At 49.5% G+C, this 19,671-nt stretch overlaps 1 protein-coding gene across 3 annotated transcripts in view; it reads left to right on the plus strand.

The window, feature by feature from the left end:
- LOC128702400 (insulin-like receptor) overlaps nucleotides 1-19,671 on the plus strand; it is a 191,010-nt gene that overhangs the window by 125,269 nt on the left and 46,070 nt on the right. For all 3 annotated transcript variants that reach the window (XM_070102173.1, XM_070102175.1, XM_070102174.1), the window contains 2 exons: nucleotides 5,702-5,831; nucleotides 9,533-9,643. In XM_070102173.1, coding sequence (XP_069958274.1) covers nucleotides 5,702-5,831; nucleotides 9,533-9,643 — 241 coding nt within the window. The remainder of the gene's footprint in view (nucleotides 1-5,701; nucleotides 5,832-9,532; nucleotides 9,644-19,671) is intronic.

Below are 19,671 nucleotides of genomic sequence, written 5' to 3' on the forward strand. Positions count from 1 at the left end.
ACCACTACTACTACCACTAGTACTACCACTACTACTACCACTACTACAACTACTACCACCACTACTACCACCAGTACTACCACTACTACTACCACTACTACAACTACCACTACTACAACTACCACTACTACCACCAGTACTACCACCAGTACTACCACTACTACTACCACTACTACTACCACTAGTACTACCACTACTACTACCACTACAACTACCACTACTACTACCATTACTACCACTACTAGTACCACTACTACAACTACCACTACTACCATTACTACCACCAGTACTACCACTACTACAACTACTACAACTACCACTACTACTACCATTACTACCACTACTATCACCAGTACCACCAGTACTACAACTACCACTATTACCAATACTATCACCAGTACTACCAATACTACAACTACCACTACTACTACCATTACTACCACTACTACCACCAGTACTACCACTACTACAACTACCACTACTATCACCAGTACTACCACTACTACTACCATTACTACCACCAGTACTACCACTACTACCACCACTCCTACCACCAGTACTACCAATACTACAACCACCACTACTACCACCAGTACTACCACTACTACCACCAGTACTACCACTACTACCACCACTCCTACCACCAGTACTACCAATACTACAACTACCACTACTACCACCAGTACTACCAATACTACAACTACCACTACTACCACCAGTACTACCAATACTACAACTACCACTACTACCACCAGTACTACCACCAGTACTACCACCAGCACTACCACTACTAGTACCACTACCAACACCTACACGTCTACATACAAGAAAATCCACACATATATCCAGAATTAGATAGACAGGATATTTTTCAATATTTTTTATTTACAATGGAAGAGCAAATATATTTCTGGGAGATGTATAAAATGATGACGCGGAGTGACACCACACTGACACTAACATTCATCAAAAAAACTATGATTTTTTTGAGTTTCTGCATGAAGTGCTGATAGGAAGCACTTGCTGACAGCTTTGATGCTGACAGCTGTGGTGCTGACAGCTGTGGTGCTGACAGTTGTGGTGCTGATAGCTGTGATGTTGACAGTTGTGGTGCTGATAGCTGCGGTGCTGACAGCTGTGGTGTTGACAGCTGTGATGTTGACAGTTGTGGTGCTGATAGCTGCGGTGCTGACAGCTGTGGTGTTGACAGCTGTGATGTTGACAGTTGTGGTGCTGATAGCTGCGGTGCTGACAGCTTTGATGCTGACAGCTGTGGTGCTGACAGCTTTGATGCTGACAGCTGTGGTGCTGACAGCTTTGATGCTGACAGCTGTGGTGCTGACAGCTGTGATGCTGAAAGCTGTGATGCTGACAGCTTTGATGCTGACAGCTGTGATGCTGACAGCTTTGATGCTGACAGCTGTGATGCTGACAGCTTTGATGCTGACAGCTGTGGTGCTGACAGCTGTGGTGCTGACAGCTTTGATGCTGACAGCTGTGGTGCTGACAGCTTTGATGCTGACAGCTGTGATGCTGACAGCTGTGGTGCTGACAGCTGTGGTGCTGACAGCTTTGATGCTGACAGCTGTGATGCTGACAGCTGTGGTGCTGACAGCTGTGGTGCTGACAGCTTTGATGCTGACAGCTGTGGTGCTGACAGCTTTGATGCTGACAGCTGTGGTGCTGACAGCAGTGAAAGTGACAGTAGTTATGACAGTCACGCTGGCACTAGTTATGCTGACACCAGTGTTGACAATACACTAACAACCACACTAACAACACTAACAACCATACTAACAACACTAACAACCACACTAACAACCATACTAACAACACTAACAACCACACTAACAACACTAACAACCACACTAACAACACTAACAACCACACTAAGAGCACTAACAACCACACTAACAACCACACTAACAACACTAACAACCACACTAACCACACTAACACTAACAACCACACTAACAACACTAATAACCACACTAACAACACTAACAACCACACTAACACTAACAACCACACTAACAACACTAACAACCACACTAACAACACTAACAACCACACTAACAACACTAACAACCACACTAACAACACTAACAACCACACTAACAATAACCACACTAACAACCACACTAACAACACTAACAACCACACTAACACTAACAACCACACTAACAACACTAACAACCACACTAACACTAACAACACTAACCACACTAACAACACTAACAACCACACCAACAACACTAACAACCACACTAACAACACTAACAACCACACTAACAACCACACTAACAACACTAACAACCACACTAACAACACTAAAAACCACACTAACAACACTAACAACCACACTAACACTAACAACCACACTAACACTAACAACCACACTAACACTAACAACCACACTAACAGCACTAACAACCACACTAACAACACTAACAACCACACTAACAACACTAACAACCACACTAACAACACTAACAACCACACTAACAACACTAACAACCACACTAACAACACTAACAACCACACTAACAACACTAACAACCACACTAACACTAACAACCACAATAACACTAACAACCACACTAACAACACTAACAACCACACAACAACACTAACAACCACACTAACAACACTAACAACGACACTAACAACACTAACAACCACACTAACAGCACTAACCACACTAACAACCACACTAACAACACTAACAACAACACTAACAACCACACTAACAACACTAACAACCACACAACACTAACAACCACACTAACAACACTAACAACCACACTAACAACACTAACAACCACACTAACACTAACAACCACACTAACAACCACACTAACACTAAAAACCACACTAACAACCACACTAACAACACTAACAACCACACTAACACTAACAACCACACTAACAGCACTAACAACCACACTAACAACACTAACAACCACACTAACAACACTAACAACCACACTAACAACACTAACAACCACACTAACAACACTAACAACCACACAACAACACTAACAACCACACTAACAACACTAACAACCACACTAACAACACTAACAACCACACTAACACTAACAACCACACTAACAGCACTAACAACCACACTAACAACACTAACAACCACACTAACAACCACACTAACACTAACAACCACACTAACAACCACACTAACAATAACAACCACACTAACAACACTAACAACCAAACAACAACACTAACAACCACACTAACGACACTAACAACCACACTAACAACACTAACAACCACACTAACACTAACAACCACACTAACAGCACTAACAACCACACTAACACTAACAACCACACTAACAACACTAACAACCACACTAACACTAACAACCACACTAACAACACTAACAACCACACTAACAACCACACTAACGACACTAACAACCACACTAACAACACTAACAACCACACTAACACTAACAACCACACTAACAACACTAACAACCACACTAACACTAACAACCACACTAACAACACTAACAACCACACTAACAACCACACTAACAACACTAACAACCACACTAACACTAACAACCACACTAACAACCACACTAACAACCACACTAACAACACTAACAACCACACTAACACTAACAACAACACTAACAACACTAACAACAACACTAACAACAACACTAACAACACTAACAACCACACTAACAACACTAACAACAACACTAACAACACTAACAACACTAACAACACTAACAACATAACTTGTAGTCACAGTTCTGACTGACTGATAATTAACTAGAAATAAATTAGGAAAATCAGGACAAATTAGAAGAGTAACCTGTGTTGACCTGCCTCGTTAAATACTTATAATTATTATAAATATTTGGTATTATTATTATAAATATATAGCTTATTTATTATTATTGTGATTATTATTATTATTATTATTATTATTATTATTATTATTTTAATATTGCTTATTATTTATTATCAAATTACAATTGTTCTTTTTATTATTTTTACTGTTATTATATCACAAAATTCTATAATAATAATAATAATAATAATAATAATAATAATAATAATAATAATAATAATAATAATAATAATAATAATAAATAAACTATTTCTTTTGAAAACATTTCTAATTAAAATTAGAAAAATAAATGAAAAAGAAAAATTCATGTATTTAATTGATAATTAAGTGTCGCCAACAAATGTTAGCAGGTGTTTGATAAGTAGGAACCTCAGTTAACAGGTGTTTGCTGGCTATTTAGTAAACGTGTTAAATTTTGAGGGGGAGCGACGCTCCCCGCTACAGTTAAAGGGATAACAGGTGTGTGAGGTGTGTTGCCTGCAGGTGGATGACAGGTGTGAGGTGTGTTGCCTGCAGGTGGATGACAGGTGTGTGTGTTGCCTGCAGGTGGATGACAGTTGTGTGTGTTGCCTGCAGGTGGATGACAGGTGTGTGTGTTGCCTGCAGGTGGATGACAGGTGTGTGTGTTGCCTGCAGGTGGATGACAGTTGTGTGTGTTGCCTGCAGGTGGATGACAGGTGTGTGTGTTGCCTGCAGGTGGATGACAGGTGTGTGTGTTGCCTGCAGGTGGATGACAGGTGTGTGTGTTGCCTGCAGGTGGATGACAGGTGTGTGTGTTGCCTGCAGGTGGATGACAGGTGTGTGTGTGTTGCCTGCAGGTGGGTGACAGGTGTGTGTGTTGCCTGCAGGTGGGTGACAGGTGTATGTGTTGCGAGCAGGTGAGTGACAGGTGTGTGTGTGTTGTGGGCAGGTGTGTTTTGTGGGCAGGTGGGTGACAGGTGTGTGTGTTGCGGGCAAGTGGGTGACAGGCGTGTGTGGTGCCTGCGGCGTGTGTGGTGCCTGCGGCGTGTGTGTTGCCTGCAGGTGGGTGACAGGTATGTGTGTGTGTTGCATGCAGGTGGATGACAGGTGTGTGTGTGCGTGTGTTGCCTGCAGGTGGGTGACAGTTTTGTGCTGCGGGCAGGTGGGTGACAGGTGTGTGTGTCTTGTCTCTAGGTGGGTGACATGTATGTGAGTTGCCTGTAAGTGGGTGACAGGTGTGTGTGTATGTTGCATGAAGGTGGTTGACAGGTGTGTGTGTGTGTCTTGCCTGCAGTTGGGTGACAGGTGTGTATGTGTTGTCTGCAGGTGGGTAACAGGTGTGTGTGTTGCCTACAGGTGGGTGACAGGTGTATGTGTCGTGGGCAGGTGGGTGACGTGTGTGTGTGTGTGTTCCCTGCAGGTGTGTGACAGGTGTGTGTTGCATGCAGGTGGATGACAGGTGTGTGTGTGTTGCCTGTAAGTGGGTGACAGTTGTGTGCTGCGGGCAGGTGGGTGACAGGTGTGTGTGTGTGTGTGTTTGTGTGTGTGTTGCATGAAGGTGGTTGACAGGTGTGTATGTGTGTGTCTTGCCTGCAGTTGGGTGACAGGTGTGTATGTGTTGTCTGCAGGTGGGTAACAGGTGTGTGTGTTGCCTACAGGTGGGTGACAGGTGTGTGTTGCGGGCAGGTGGGTGACGTGTGTGTGTGTTGCCTGCAGGTGTGACAGGTGTGTGTGTTGCCTGTAAGTGGATGGCAGGTGTGTGTTGCCTGTAGGTGGGTGGTGTGTGTGTGTTGTCAACAAGTGGGTGACAGATGTGTTGCCTGCAGGTGGGTGACAGGTGTGTTGCCTGCAGGTGGGTGACAGGTGTGTGAGCCTGGAGGAGTGCCGAGCTGAGAGTGCCAGGATTCGAACCCGTGTTGAGTGTTCTCGGTCATGCCTGATCCAGCGTACACCCAGCAACACCATCTGTGACCCCTGTCAAGGTAAGCTGACCTCCCCGTGTGACCTGTCAAGGTAAGTTGACATTTCTGTGTGACCTGTCGAGGTGAGTTGACATTTCTGCGTGACCTGTCAAGGTAAGATGACCTTCCTATGTGACCTGTCAAGGTAAGTTGACCTATGTGACTGTCAAGATAAGCTGACCTTCCTGTGTGACCTGTGAAGGTGGGTTGACCTTTCTGTGTGACCTGTTAAGGTTAGGTAAACTTCCTGCGTGACCTGTCAAGGTGAGCGGACTTTTCTTTGTGACCTGTCAAGGTGAGCTGTCCTTCCTGTGTGACCTGTCAAGGTGAGTTGACCTTGTGTGACCTGTCAGGGTGAGTTCTTATGTGACTTGTCAAGGCGAGTTGACCTTATGTGACCTGTCAAGGTAAAAAGACCTTCCTATGTGACCTGTCAAGGTAAGCTGACCTTCCTGTGTGACCTGTCAAGGTGAGTTGACCTTGTGTGACCTGTCAAGGTGAGTTGACCTTATGTAACCTGTAAAGGTAAGTTGACCTTCATGTGTGACCTGTCAAGGTAAGTTGACCTTCATGTGTGACCTGTCAAGGTAAGTTGACCTTCCTGTGTGACCTGTCAAGGTGAATTGACCTTTTGTGACTGTCAAGGTGAGTTGATCTTATGTTACCTATCAAGGTGAGTTGACCTTATGTGACCTGTCAAGGTGAGTTGACCTTCCTGTGTGACCTATCAAGGTAAGTTGACCTTGTTATGTGATCTCTGAAGGTGAGATGACCTTCCTGTGTGACCTGTCAAGGTGAGTTGACCTTGTGTGACCTGTCAAGGTGAGTTGACCTTGTGTGACCTGTCAAGGTGAGTTGACCTTGTGTGACCTGTCAAGGTGAGTTGACCTTATGTGACTTGTCAAGATCAGTTGACCCCTTTCTGAGCCTCCCATCATTCCCCCCCCCCCCCCCATGCCAAAATTTGCCCACGAGCTTCCGCCCACATTCGACAACCCCGACAAATTTCACTGCTCTCCGGAAACTTTAATTGTTCCAGAGAGGTTTATTTTGTACTGCATAATGATGAGGAGCGACAAACCTTCGCATTTGGAGACACGAAGCCAATAATTGCTAAGAGGGTAATGTGCTTTGAAAACTGTCATTTCAGATTCGAGAATGTCAGTCGCAGCTGAAGACAAATATGTCGTAGATCTTTGCTGATTTTCTTGGTATCCTTCACTATTGCTTATAACCTTGTTCTCTTGGTGTTGTCTTGCGTTTTCTTCCGCATGTTCCTCGACGCAGCGCTCCACAATCACCAGTGTCGTCAGTTCTCTTCAGAATCCCACCAACAGTTGACTTTGCTAGGCTCAAATTTTCGGTGATCTGTCTGATACGCAAATCAGCTTTTTTGTTCTAAGAGCCACAATACTTGCACACTTCCTAAGTGCAACATCCGTCATGAATTTCAGCAGTAATCATAAACTGAAGGAAAGGATTTGGTGAAACCACATTCACTGACGAAGCACGCTTGCAGGAGTAGCTATACAGAACAACAGCTGTTGTAGCACTGACGAGAGTCGCAGGGTAACACCACAGCTGGATGGCTGCCAGAAGTCAGTAGCAAACTCTTATGAAAAAAAAAGAACCAAAACTATATTAATTAAGCCGGAAACTGAGACGTATGAAATAATCAAAAAAATTACTCTTGACCCAATTAATTTGCACACTACTGTATATATATAAGGACCACTGTTCAACTGCCTCCCAGCATACATGATGGGGATTACCAATAGACCCCTGGCTGTCTTCAAGAAGGCACTAGACAGGCACCCAAGTCAGTACCTGACCAGCCGGACTGTGGTTCGTACGTCAGTTTTCTTGCGGCTAGCAGTAACAGCCTGGTTGATCAGACCCTGATACACCATGAGACCTGGTCTCAAACCGAGCGGCGGGGGCGTTGACCCCCGAAACCCTCTCTAGGTATACTCCAGGTATACCAGCAGAACATTCGTCAAGGTGAAAATGGTATAAAATACCGACACACTGGAAACATACACATATGCAGTTTAATGTGATCCTTTATTGACAACGTTTCGCCCACACAGTGGGCTTTTTCAAGTCATACACAGATCTACCTGGGGTGGAAGGTACGGGAGTATTTATAGACCTCAACATTCTGAATCTGACTATAAATACTCCCGTACCTTCCACCCCAGGTAGATCTGTGTATGACTTGAAAAAGCCCACTGTGTGGGCGAAACGTTGTCAATAAAGGATCACATTAAACTGCATATGTGTTTATGTTTCCATTCGTCAAGGAACACTCCAGCCCAGGAGTACAGTGACAGCACACCATCATCCTTGACACCATCACAGCCACATAACACAAACTCTTCACTCTGAACATGACCTTGACTCAAAAGAATCTTTTGTTCCCTAAATTGTGTAATGAAATCAGTATTACGAGTGAAAGATATTTTTATTTTCTGCATTACTAAAAATTTATTCTCAATTTGCAAGAGGTCCGCCATTATTGGCCGGATGTATAAGACACATGTGCAACACCTGGGATGTGTTCTGGACACGTTTCACCCACCAGTTCATTTAACACTTTAAACACAGAGGTTACTGGAAGGTATTGGAACTGGGGGGGAGTAAAACAGGAAGTACTGAAGCAGATTCTTGGGTAGTTTTGGGGGGGAATGTTGGATCAGTGGGTGAAAACGGTTTAGAGAAGGACTTGCCTAGCATGGGTCAGTAGGCCTGTTGCAGTGCTCCTCCACTATTATGTAAGGAGTCCCTCAGTCTTCAGGATACAGATAGATGCTTCACATGTGGAAAAATAGATAAATTCTCTATATGATCCTTTATTGACAACGTTTCGCCCACACAGTGTAGAGAGTCAGGTGGATTATTATTATTATAATCAAGGGGGAAGCGCTAAACCCGGAGGATTATACAGCGCCTGGGGGGGGATGTGGAAGGCATTCAGGCTTAATTCGGGGAACTGGAGCACAGATCCAATTCCCTAAATCAAGAGCCCCTCACCAACATCAAGGAACCTTCCTTGAGGGGAGAGTCAGGTGGAGAATGTTGGGTAAGTTGTGTCTCAGCTGCATAACTATGATTTAATAGAAATGGCTATAAGTATGGCCATTGTTTTTAATTGGTGGACTGGTAAGCCAGCGGAAGGCCTCGGTCAGATGACCAAAAGCTCCAACGACGGCTCATCAGTTGACTAAAACCGAGTCAGGAAATACTTGTCCTGTATCCTGACGAACTTTACCTAACCTAATCTAACCATGATAAGGTTTCCTGGTAACAAGTTCAGTTGAACCCCTTGCCAGGGACTGACCACCTCAAATGCCTTTTCTCCAAGGCTGATGGACCGATTACTTCATTTCACCACTACACCTGCTACCTCTGTATTTGATTGAAGAAACCGTGTAGGCGAAACGTTTTATCAATAATAATACCCAACTATTGCACATGTGCCTTAATCTTCACTTTTAGAAGTGATCAAAGTTCCAGGAGCGAAACGTTTTCTAATACGTTCTAGTGTTTGTTTACCTGTTTTTTTTTCTAAATCAATGTGTGGGTATCTATTACCAAGGTTTTTACAGAGTGCTTGAAAGAGATGTACCCAATTTCAAAGCAGTATATATCTAAATTGGGTCCGTCATTTTGAAACAGTCTGTATCGTTTTAGATCAAGTGCAGCCTCCTGGTGTCCTTCAGGTTGTGTGGGGCCCTGCAACGTCACCGCCTCCCTCAGGAACATCCAACAAGCTGAGGACCTCCAACACTGCACCTCTGTCGATGCCTTGGAGATTTCCATCACTGGTGGAGGTATGTTGTGTGTGTCTCCCTCACCCTTCATCACTGATGGAGGTATGTTGTGTGTGTCTCCCTCACCCTCCATCACTGGTGGAGGTATGTTGTGTGTCTCCCTCACCCTCCATCACTGGTGGAGGTATGTTGTATGTCTCCCTCACCCTCCATCACTGATGGAGGTATGTTGTGTGTGTCTCCCTCACCCTCCATCACTGCTGGAGGTATGTTGTGTGTGTCTCCCTCACCCTCCATCACTGGTGGAGGTATGTTGTGTGTGTCTCCCTCACCCTCCATCACTGCTGGAGGTATGTTGTGTGTGTCTCCCTCACCCTCCATCACTGGTGGAGGTATGTTGTGTATGTCTCCCTCACCATCCATCACTGGTGGAGGTATGTTGTGTGTGTCTCCCTCACCCTCCATCACTGGTGGAGGTATGTTGTGTGTCTCCCTCACCCTCCATCACTGGTGGAGGTATGTTGTGTGTGTCTCCCTCACCCTGCATCACTGCTGGAGGTATGTTGTGTGTGTCTCCCTCACCCTCCATCACTGCTGGAGGTATGTTGTGTGTGTCTCCCTCACCCTCCATCACTGGTGGAGGTATGTTGTGTGTCTCCCTCACCCTCCATCACTGCTGGAGGTATGTTGTGTGTGTCTCCCTCACCCTCCATCACTGCTGGAGGTATGTTGTGTGTCTCCCTCACCCTCCATCACTGCTGGAGGTATGTTGTGTGTCTCCCTCACCCTCCATCACTGGTGGAGGTATGTTGTGTGTGTCTCCCTCATCCTCCATCACTGCTGGAGGTATGTTGTGTGTGTCTCCCTCATCCTCCATCACTGCTGGAGGTATGTTGTGTGTGTCTCCCTCACCCTCCATCACTGCTGGAGGTATGTTGTGTGTGTCTCCCTCACCCTCCATCACTGCTGGAGGTATGTTGTGTGTGTCTCCCTCACCCTCCATCACTGCTGGAGGTATGTTGTGTGTCTCCCTCACCCTCCATCACTGCTGGAGGTATGTTGTGTGTGTCTCCCTCACCCTCCATCACTGCTGGAGGTATGTTGTGTGTGTCTCCCTCACCCTCCATCACTGCTGGAGGTATGTTGTGTGTGTCTCCCTCACCCTCCATCACTGCTGGAGGTATGTTGTGTGTGTCTCCCTCACCCTCCATCACTGCTGGAGGTATGTTGTGTGTCTCCCTCACCCTCCATCACTGCTGGAGGTATGTTGTGTGTGTCTCCCTCACCCTCCATCACTGCTGGAGGTATGTTGTGTGTGTCTCCCTCACCCTCCATCACTGCTGGAGGTATGTTGTGTGTGTCTCCCTCACCCTCCATCACTGCTGGAGGTATGTTGTGTGTGTCTCCCTCACCCTCCATCACTGGTGGAGGTATGTTGTGTGTCTCCCTCACCCTCCATCACTGCTGGAGGTATGTTGTGTGTGTCTCCCTCACCCTCCATCACTGCTGGAGGTATGTTGTGTGTCTCCCTCACCCTCCATCACTGCTGGAGGTATGTTGTGTGTGTCTCCCTCACCCTCCATCACTGCAGGAGGTATGTTGTGTGTGTCTCCCTCACCCTCCATCACTGGTGGAGGTATGTTGTGTGTCTCCCTCACCCTGCATCACTGCTGGAGGTATGTTGTGTGTCTCCCTCACCCTCCATCACTGCTGGAGGTATGTTGTGTGTGTCTCCCTCACCCTCCATCACTGCTGGAGGTATGTTGTGTGTGTCTCCCTCACCCTCCATCACTGCTGGAGGTATGTTGTGTGTGTCTCCCTCACCCTCCATCACTGCTGGAGGTATGTTGTGTGTGTCTCCCTCACCCTCCATGACTGCTGGAGGTATGTTGTGTGTGTCTCCCTCACCCTCCATCACTGCTGGAGGTATGTTGTGTGTGTCTCCCTCACCCTCCATCACTGCTGGAGGTATGTTGTGTGTGTCTCCCTCACCCTCCATCACTGCTGGAGGTATGTTGTGTGTGTCTCCCTCACCCTCCATCACTGCTGGAGGTATGTTGTGTGTGTCTCCCTCACCCTCCATCACTGCTGGAGGTATGTTGTGTGTGTCTCCCTCACCCTCCATCACTGCTGGAGGTATGTTGTGTGTGTCTCCCTCACCCTCCATCACTGCTGGAGGTATGTTGTGTGTGTCTCCCTCACCCTCCATCACTGCTGGAGGTATGTTGTGTGTCTCCCTCACCCTCCATCACTGCTGGAGGTATGTTGTGTGTCTCCCTCACCATCCATCACTGCTGGAGGTATGTTGTGTGTCTCCCTCACCCTCCATCACTGCTGGAGGTATGTTGTGTGTCTCCCTCACCCTCCATCACTGCTGGAGGTATGTTGTGTGTCTCCCTCACCCTCCATCACTGCTGGAGGTATGTTGTGTGTCTCCCTCACCCTCCATCACTGCTGGAGGTATGTTGTGTGTCTCCCTCACCCTCCATCACTGCTGGAGGTATGTTGTGTGTCTCCCTCACCCTCCATCACTGCTGGAGGTATGTTGTGTGTCTCCCTCACCCTCCATCACTGCTGGAGGTATGTTGTGTGTCTCCCTCACCCTCCATCACTGCTGGAGGTATGTTGTGTGTCTCCCTCACCCTCCATCACTGCTGGAGGTATGTTGTGTGTCTCCCTCACCCTCCATCACTGCTGGAGGTATGTTGTGTGTCTCCCTCACCCTCCATCACTGCTGGAGGTATGTTGTGTGTCTCCCTCACCCTCCATCACTGCTGGAGGTATGTTGTGTGTGTCTCCCTCACCCTCCATCACTGCTGGAGGTATGTTGTGTGTCTCCCTCACCCTCCATCACTGCTGGAGGTATGTTGTGTGTGTCTCCCTCACCCTCCATCACTGCTGGAGGTATGTTGTGTGTCTCCCTCACCCTCCATCACTGCTGGAGGTATGTTGTGTGTCTCCCTCACCCTCCATCACTGCTGGAGGTATGTTGTGTGTCTCCCTCACCATCCATCACTGCTGGAGGTATGTTGTGTGTCTCCCTCACCCTCCATCACTGCTGGAGGTATGTTGTGTGTCTCCCTCACCCTCCATCACTGCTGGAGGTATGTTGTGTGTCTCCCTCACCCTCCATCACTGCTGGAGGTATGTTGTGTGTCTCCCTCACCCTCCATCACTGCTGGAGGTATGTTGTGTGTCTCCCTCACCCTCCATCACTGCTGGAGGTATGTTGTGTGTCTCCCTCACCCTCCATCACTGCTGGAGGTATGTTGTGTGTCTCCCTCACCCTCCGTCACTGCTGGAGGTATGTTGTGTGTCTCCCTCACCCTCCGTCACTGCTGGAGGTATGTTGTGTGTCTCCCTCACCCTCCATCACTGCTGGAGGTATGTTGTGTGTCTCCCTCACCCTCCATCACTGCTGGAGGTATGTTGTGTGTCTCCCTCACCCTCCATCACTGCTGGAGGTATGTTGTGTGTCTCCCTCACCCTCCATCACTGCTGGAGGTCTCCCTCACCCTCCATCACTGCTGTGGTGTGTGTCTCCCTCACCCTCCATCACTGCTGGAGGTATGTTGTGTGTCTCCCTCACCCTCCATCACTGCTGGAGGTATGTTGTGTGTCTCCCTCACCCTCCATCACTGCTGGAGGTATGTTGTGTGTCTCCCTCACCCTCCATCACTGCTGGAGGTATGTTGTGTGTGTCTCCCTCACCCTCCATCACTGCTGGAGGTATGTTGTGTGTCTCCCTCACCCTCCATCACTGCTGGAGGTATGTTGTGTGTCTCCCTCACCCTCCATCACTGCTGGAGGTATGTTGTGTGTCTCCCTCACCATCCATCACTGCTGGAGGTATGTTGTGTGTCTCCCTCACCCTCCATCACTGCTGGAGGTATGTTGTGTGTCTCCCTCACCCTCCATCACTGCTGGAGGTATGTTGTGTGTGTCTCCCTCACCCTCCATCACTGCTGGAGGTATGTTGTGTGTCTCCCTCACCCTCCATCACTGCTGGAGGTATGTTGTGTGTCTCCCTCACCCTCCATCACTGCTGGAGGTATGTTGTGTGTCTCCCTCACCCTCCATCACTGCTGGAGGTATGTTGTGTGTCTCCCTCACCCTCCATCACTGCTGGAGGTATGTTGTGTGTGTCTCCCTCACCCTCCATCACTGCTGGAGGTATGTTGTGTGTGTCTCCCTCACCCTCCATCACTGCTGGAGGTATGTTGTGTGTCTCCCTCACCCTCCATCACTGCTGGAGGTATGTTGTGTGTCTCCCTCACCCTCCATCACTGCTGGAGGTATGTTGTGTGTCTCCCTCACCCTCCATCACTGCTGGAGGTATGTTGTGTGTCTCCCTCACCCTCCATCACTGCTGGAGGTATGTTGTGTGTGTCTCCCTCACCCTCCATCACTGCTGGAGGTATGTTGTGTGTGTCTCCCTCACCCTCCATCACTGCTGGAGGTATGTTGTGTGTCTCCCTCACCCTCCATCACTGCTGGAGGTATGTTGTGTGTCTCCCTCACCCTCCATCACTGCTGGAGGTATGTTGTGTGTCTCCCTCACCCTCCATCACTGCTGGAGGTATGTTGTGTGTCTCCCTCACCCTCCATCACTGCTGGAGGTATGTTGTGTGTGTCTCCCTCACCCTCCATCACTGCTGGAGGTATGTTGTGTGTGTCTCCCTCACCCTCCATCACTGCTGGAGGTATGTTGTGTGTCTCCCTCACCCTCCATCACTGCTGGAGGTATGTTGTGTGTCTCCCTCACCCTCCATCACTGCTGGAGGTATGTTGTGTGTCTCCCTCACCCTCCATCACTGCTGGAGGTATGTGTTGTGTGTCTCCCTCACCCTCCATCACTGCTGGAGGTATGTTGTGTGTCTCCCTCACCCTCCATCACTGCTGGAGGTATGTTGTGTGTGTCTCCCTCACCCTCCATCACTGCTGGAGGTATGTTGTGTGTCTCCCTCACCCTCCATCACTGCTGGAGGTATGTTGTGTGTGTCTCCCTCACCCTCCATCACTGCTGGAGGTATGTTGTGTGTGTCTCCCTCACCCTCCATCACTGCTGGAGGTATGTTGTGTGTCTCCCTCACCCTCCATCACTGCTGGAGGTATGTTGTGTGTCTCCCTCACCCTCCATCACTGCTGGAGGTATGTTGTGTGTCTCCCTCACCCTCCATCACTGCTGGAGGTATGTTGTGTGTCTCCCTCACCCTCCATCACTGCTGGAGGTATGTTGTGTGTCTCCCTCACCCTCCATCACTGCTGGAGGTATGTTGTGTGTGTCTCCCTCACCCTCCATCACTGCTGGAGGTATGTTGTGTGTCTCCCTCACCCTCCATCACTGCTGGAGGTATGTTGTGTGTCTCCCTCACCCTCCATCACTGCTGGAGGTATGTTGTGTGTCTCCCTCACCCTCCATCACTGCTGGAGGTATGTTGTGTGTCTCCCTCACCCTCCATCACTGCTGGAGGTATGTTGTGTGTCTCCCTCACCCTCCATCACTGCTGGAGGTATGTTGTGTGTCTCCCTCACCCTCCATCACTGCTGGAGGTATGTTGTGTGTCTCCCTCACCCTCCATCACTGCTGGAGGTATGTTGTGTGTCTCCCTCACCCTCCATCACTGCTGGAGGTATGTTGTGTGTCTCCCTCACCCTCCATCACTGCTGGAGGTATGTTGTGTGTCTCCCTCACCCTCCATCACTGCTGGAGGTATGTTGTGTGTCTCCCTCACCCTCCATCACTGCTGGAGGTATGTTGTGTGTCTCCCTCACCCTCCATCACTGCTGGAGGTATGTTGTGTGTCTCCCTCACCCTCCATCACTGCTGGAGGTATGTTGTGTGTCTCCCTCACCCTCCATCACTGCTGGAGGTATGTTGTGTGTCTCCCTCACCCTCCATCACTGCTGGAGGTATGTTGTGTGTCTCCCTCACCCTCCATCACTGCTGGAGGTATGTTGTGTGTGTCTCCCTCACCCTCCATCACTGCTGGAGGTATGTTGTGTGTCTCCCTCACCCTCCATCACTGCTGGAGGTATGTTGTGTGTCTCCCTCACCCTCCATCACTGCTGGAGGTATGTTGTGTGTCTCCCTCACCCTCCATCACTGCTGGAGGTATGTTGTGTGTCTCCCTCACCCTCCATCACTGCTGGAGGTATGTTGTGTGTCTCCCTCACCCTCCATCACTGCTGGAGGTATGTTGTGTGTCTCCCTCACCCTCCATCACTGCTGGAGGTATGTTGTGTGTCTCCCTCACCCTCCATCACTGCTGGAGGTATGTTGTGTGTCTCCCTCACCCTCCATCACTGCTGGAGGTATGTTGTGTGTCTCCCTCACCCTCCATCACTGCTGGAGGTATGTTGTGTGTCTCCCTCACCCTCCATCACTGCTGGAGGTATGTTGTGTGTCTCCCTCACCCTCCATCACTGCTGGAGGTATGTTGTGTGTCTCCCTCACCCTCCATCACTGCTGGAGGTATGTTGTGTGTCTCCCTCACCCTCCATCACTGCTGGAGGTATGTTGTGTGTCTCCCTCACCCTCCATCACTGCTGGAGGTATGTTGTGTGTCTCCCTCACCCTCCATCACTGCTGGAGGTATGTTGTGTGTCTCCCTCACCCTCCATCACTGCTGGAGGTATGTTGTATGTCTCCCTCACCCTCCATCACTGCTGGAGGTATGTTGTGTGTCTCCCTCACCCTCCATCACTGCTGGAGGTATGTTGTGTGTCTCCCTCACCCTCCATCACTGCTGGAGGTATGTTGTGTGTCTCCCTCACCCTCCATCACTGCTGGAGGTATGTTGTGTGTCTCCCTCACCCTCCATCACTGCTGGAGGTATGTTGTGTGTCTCCCTCACCATCCATCACTGCTGGAGGTATGTTGTGTGTCTCCCTCACCCTCCATCACTGCTGGAGGTATGTTGTGTGTCTCCCTCACCCTCCATCACTGCTGGAGGTATGTTGTGTGTCTCCCTCACCCTCCATCACTGCTGGAGGTATGTTGTGTGTCTCCCTCACCATCCATCACTGCTCTAGGTATGTTGTGTGTCTCCCTCACCCTCCATCACTGCTGGAGGTATGTTGTGTGTCTCCCTCACCATCCATCACTGCTGGAGGTATGTTGTGTGTCTCCCTCACCATCCATCACTGCTGGAGGTATGTTGTGTGTCTCCCTCACCCTCCATCACTGCTGGAGGTATGTTGTGTGTCTCCCTCACCATCCATCACTGCTGGAGGTATGTTGTGTGTCTCCCTCACCCTCCATCACTGCTGGAGGTATGTTGTGTGTCTCCCTCACCCTCCATCACTGCTGGAGGTATGTTGTGTGTCTCCCTCACCCTCCATCACTGCTGGAGGTATGTTGTGTGTCTCCCTCACCATCCATCACTGCTGGAGGTATGTTGTGTGTCTCCCTCACCCTCCATCACTGCTGGAGGTATGTTGTGTGTCTCCCTCACCATCCATCACTGCTGGAGGTATGTTGTGTGTCTCCCTCACCATCCATCACTGCTGGAGGTATGTTGTGTGTCTCCCTCACCCTCCATCACTGCTGGAGGTATGTTGTGTGTCTCCCTCACCCTCCATCACTGCTGGAGGTATGTTGTGTGTCTCCCTCACCATCCATCACTGCTGGAGGTATGTTGTGTGTCTCCCTCACCATCCATCACTGCTGGAGGTATGTTGTGTGTGTCTCCCTCACCCTCCATCACTGCTGGAGGTATGTTGTGTGTGTCTCCCTCACCCTCCATCACTGCTGGAGGTATGTTGTGTGTGTCTCCCTCACCCTCCATCACTGCTGGAGGTATGTTGTGTGTGTCTCCCTCACCCTCCATCACTGCTGGAGGTATGTTGTGTGTCTCCCTCACCCTCCATCACTGCTGGAGGTATGTTGTGTGTGTCTCCCTCACCCTCCATCACTGCTGGAGGTATGTTGTGTGTGTCTCCCTCACCCTCCATCACTGCTGGAGGTATGTTGTGTGTGTCTCCCTCACCCTCCATCACTGCTGGAGGTATGTTGTGTGTGTCTCCCTCACCCTCCATCACTGCTGGAGGTATGTTGTGTGTGTCTCCCTCACCCTCCATCACTGCTGGAGGTATGTTGTGTGTGTCTCCCTCACCCTCCATCACTGCTGGAGGTATGTTGTGTGTGTCTCCCTCACCATCCATCACTGCTGGAGGTATGTTGTGTGTCTCCCTCACCATCCATCACTGCTGGAGGTATGTTGTGTGTCTCCCTCACCATCCATCACTGCTGGAGGTATGTTGTGTGTGTCTCCCTCACCCTCCATCACTGCTGGAGGTATGTTGTGTGTGTCTCCCTCACCCTCCATCACTGCTGGAGGTATGTTGTGTGTGTCTCCCTCACCCTCCATCACTGCTGGAGGTATGTTGTGTGTGTCTCCCTCACCCTCCATCACTGCTGGAGGTATGTTGTGTGTCTCCCTCACCCTCCATCACTGCTGGAGGTATGTTGTGTGTGTCTCCCTCACCCTCCATCACTGCTGGAGGTATGTTGTGTGTGTCTCCCTCACCCTCCATCACTGCTGGAGGTATGTTGTGTGTGTCTCCCTCACCCTCCATCACTGCTGGAGGTATGTTGTGTGTGTCTCCCTCACCCTCCATCACTGCTGGAGGTATGTTGTGTGTGTCTCCCTCACCCTCCATCACTGCTGGAGGTATGTTGTGTGTGTCTCCCTCACCCTCCATCACTGCTGGAGGTATGTTGTGTGTGTCTCCCTCACCCTCCATCACTGCTGGAGGTATGTTGTGTGTGTCTCCCTCACCCTCCATCACTGCTGGAGGTATGTTGTGTGTGTCTCCCTCACCCTCCATCACTGCTGGAGGTATGTTGTGTGTGTCTCCCTCACCCTCCATCACTGCTGGAGGTATGTTGTGTGTGTCTCCCTCACCCTCCATCACTGCTGGAGGTATGTTGTGTGTGTCTCCCTCACCCTCCATCACTGCTGGAGGTATGTTGTGTGTGTCTCCCTCACCCTCCATCACTGCTGGAGGTATGTTGTGTGTCTCCCTCACCCTCCATCACTGCTGGAGGTATGTTGTGTGTGTCTCCCTCACCCTCCATCACTGCTGGAGGTATGTTGTGTGTGTCTCCCTCACCCTCCATCACTGCTGGAGGTATGTTGTGTGTGTCTCCCTCACCCTCCATCACTGCTGGAGGTATGTTGTGTGTCTCCCTCACCCTCCATCACTGCTGGAGGTATGTTGTGTGTCTCCCTCACCATCCATCACTGCTGGAGGTATGTTGTGTGTCTCCCTCACCCTCCATCACTGCTGGAGGTATGTTGTGTGTCTCCCTCACCCTCCATCACTGCTGGAGGTATGTTGTGTGTCTCCCTCACCATCCATCACTGCTGGAGGTATGTTGTGTGTCTCCCTCACCCTCCATCACTGCTCCCTCACCCTCCATCACTGCTGGAGGTATGTTGTGTGTCTCCCTCACCCTCCATCACTGCTGGAGGTATGTTGTGTGTCTCCCTCACCCTCCATCACTGCTGGAGGTATGTTGTGTGTCTCCCTCACCCTCCATCACTGCTGGAGGTATGTTGTGTGTGTCTCCCTCACCCTCCATCACTGCTGGAGGTATGTTGTGTGTCTCCCTCACCCTCCATCACTGCTGGAGGTATGTTGTGTGTCTCCCTCACCCTCCATCACTGCTGGAGGTATGTTGTGTGTCTCCCTCACCCTCCATCACTGCTGGAGGTATGTTGTGTGTCTCCCTCACCCTCCATCACTGCTGGAGGTATGTTGTGTGTCTCCCTCACCCTCCATCACTGCTGGAGGTATGTTGTGTGTCTCCCTCACCCTCCATCACTGCTGGAGGTATGTTGTGTGTCTCCCTCACCCTCCATCACTGCTGGAGGTATGTTGTGTGTCTCCCTCACCCTCCATCACTGCTGGAGGTATGTTGTGTGTCTCCCTCACCCTCCATCACTGCTGGAGGTATGTTGTGTGTCTCCCTCACCCTCCATCACTGCTGGAGGTATGTTGTGTGTCTCCCTCACCCTCCATCACTGCTGGAGGTATGTTGTGTGTGTCTCCCTCACCCTCCATCACTGCTGGAGGTATGT

The sequence above is a fragment of the Cherax quadricarinatus genome, chromosome 80 (assembly GCF_038502225.1).
Source record: "Cherax quadricarinatus isolate ZL_2023a chromosome 80, ASM3850222v1, whole genome shotgun sequence".
NCBI lineage: Eukaryota > Metazoa > Arthropoda > Malacostraca > Decapoda > Parastacidae > Cherax > Cherax quadricarinatus.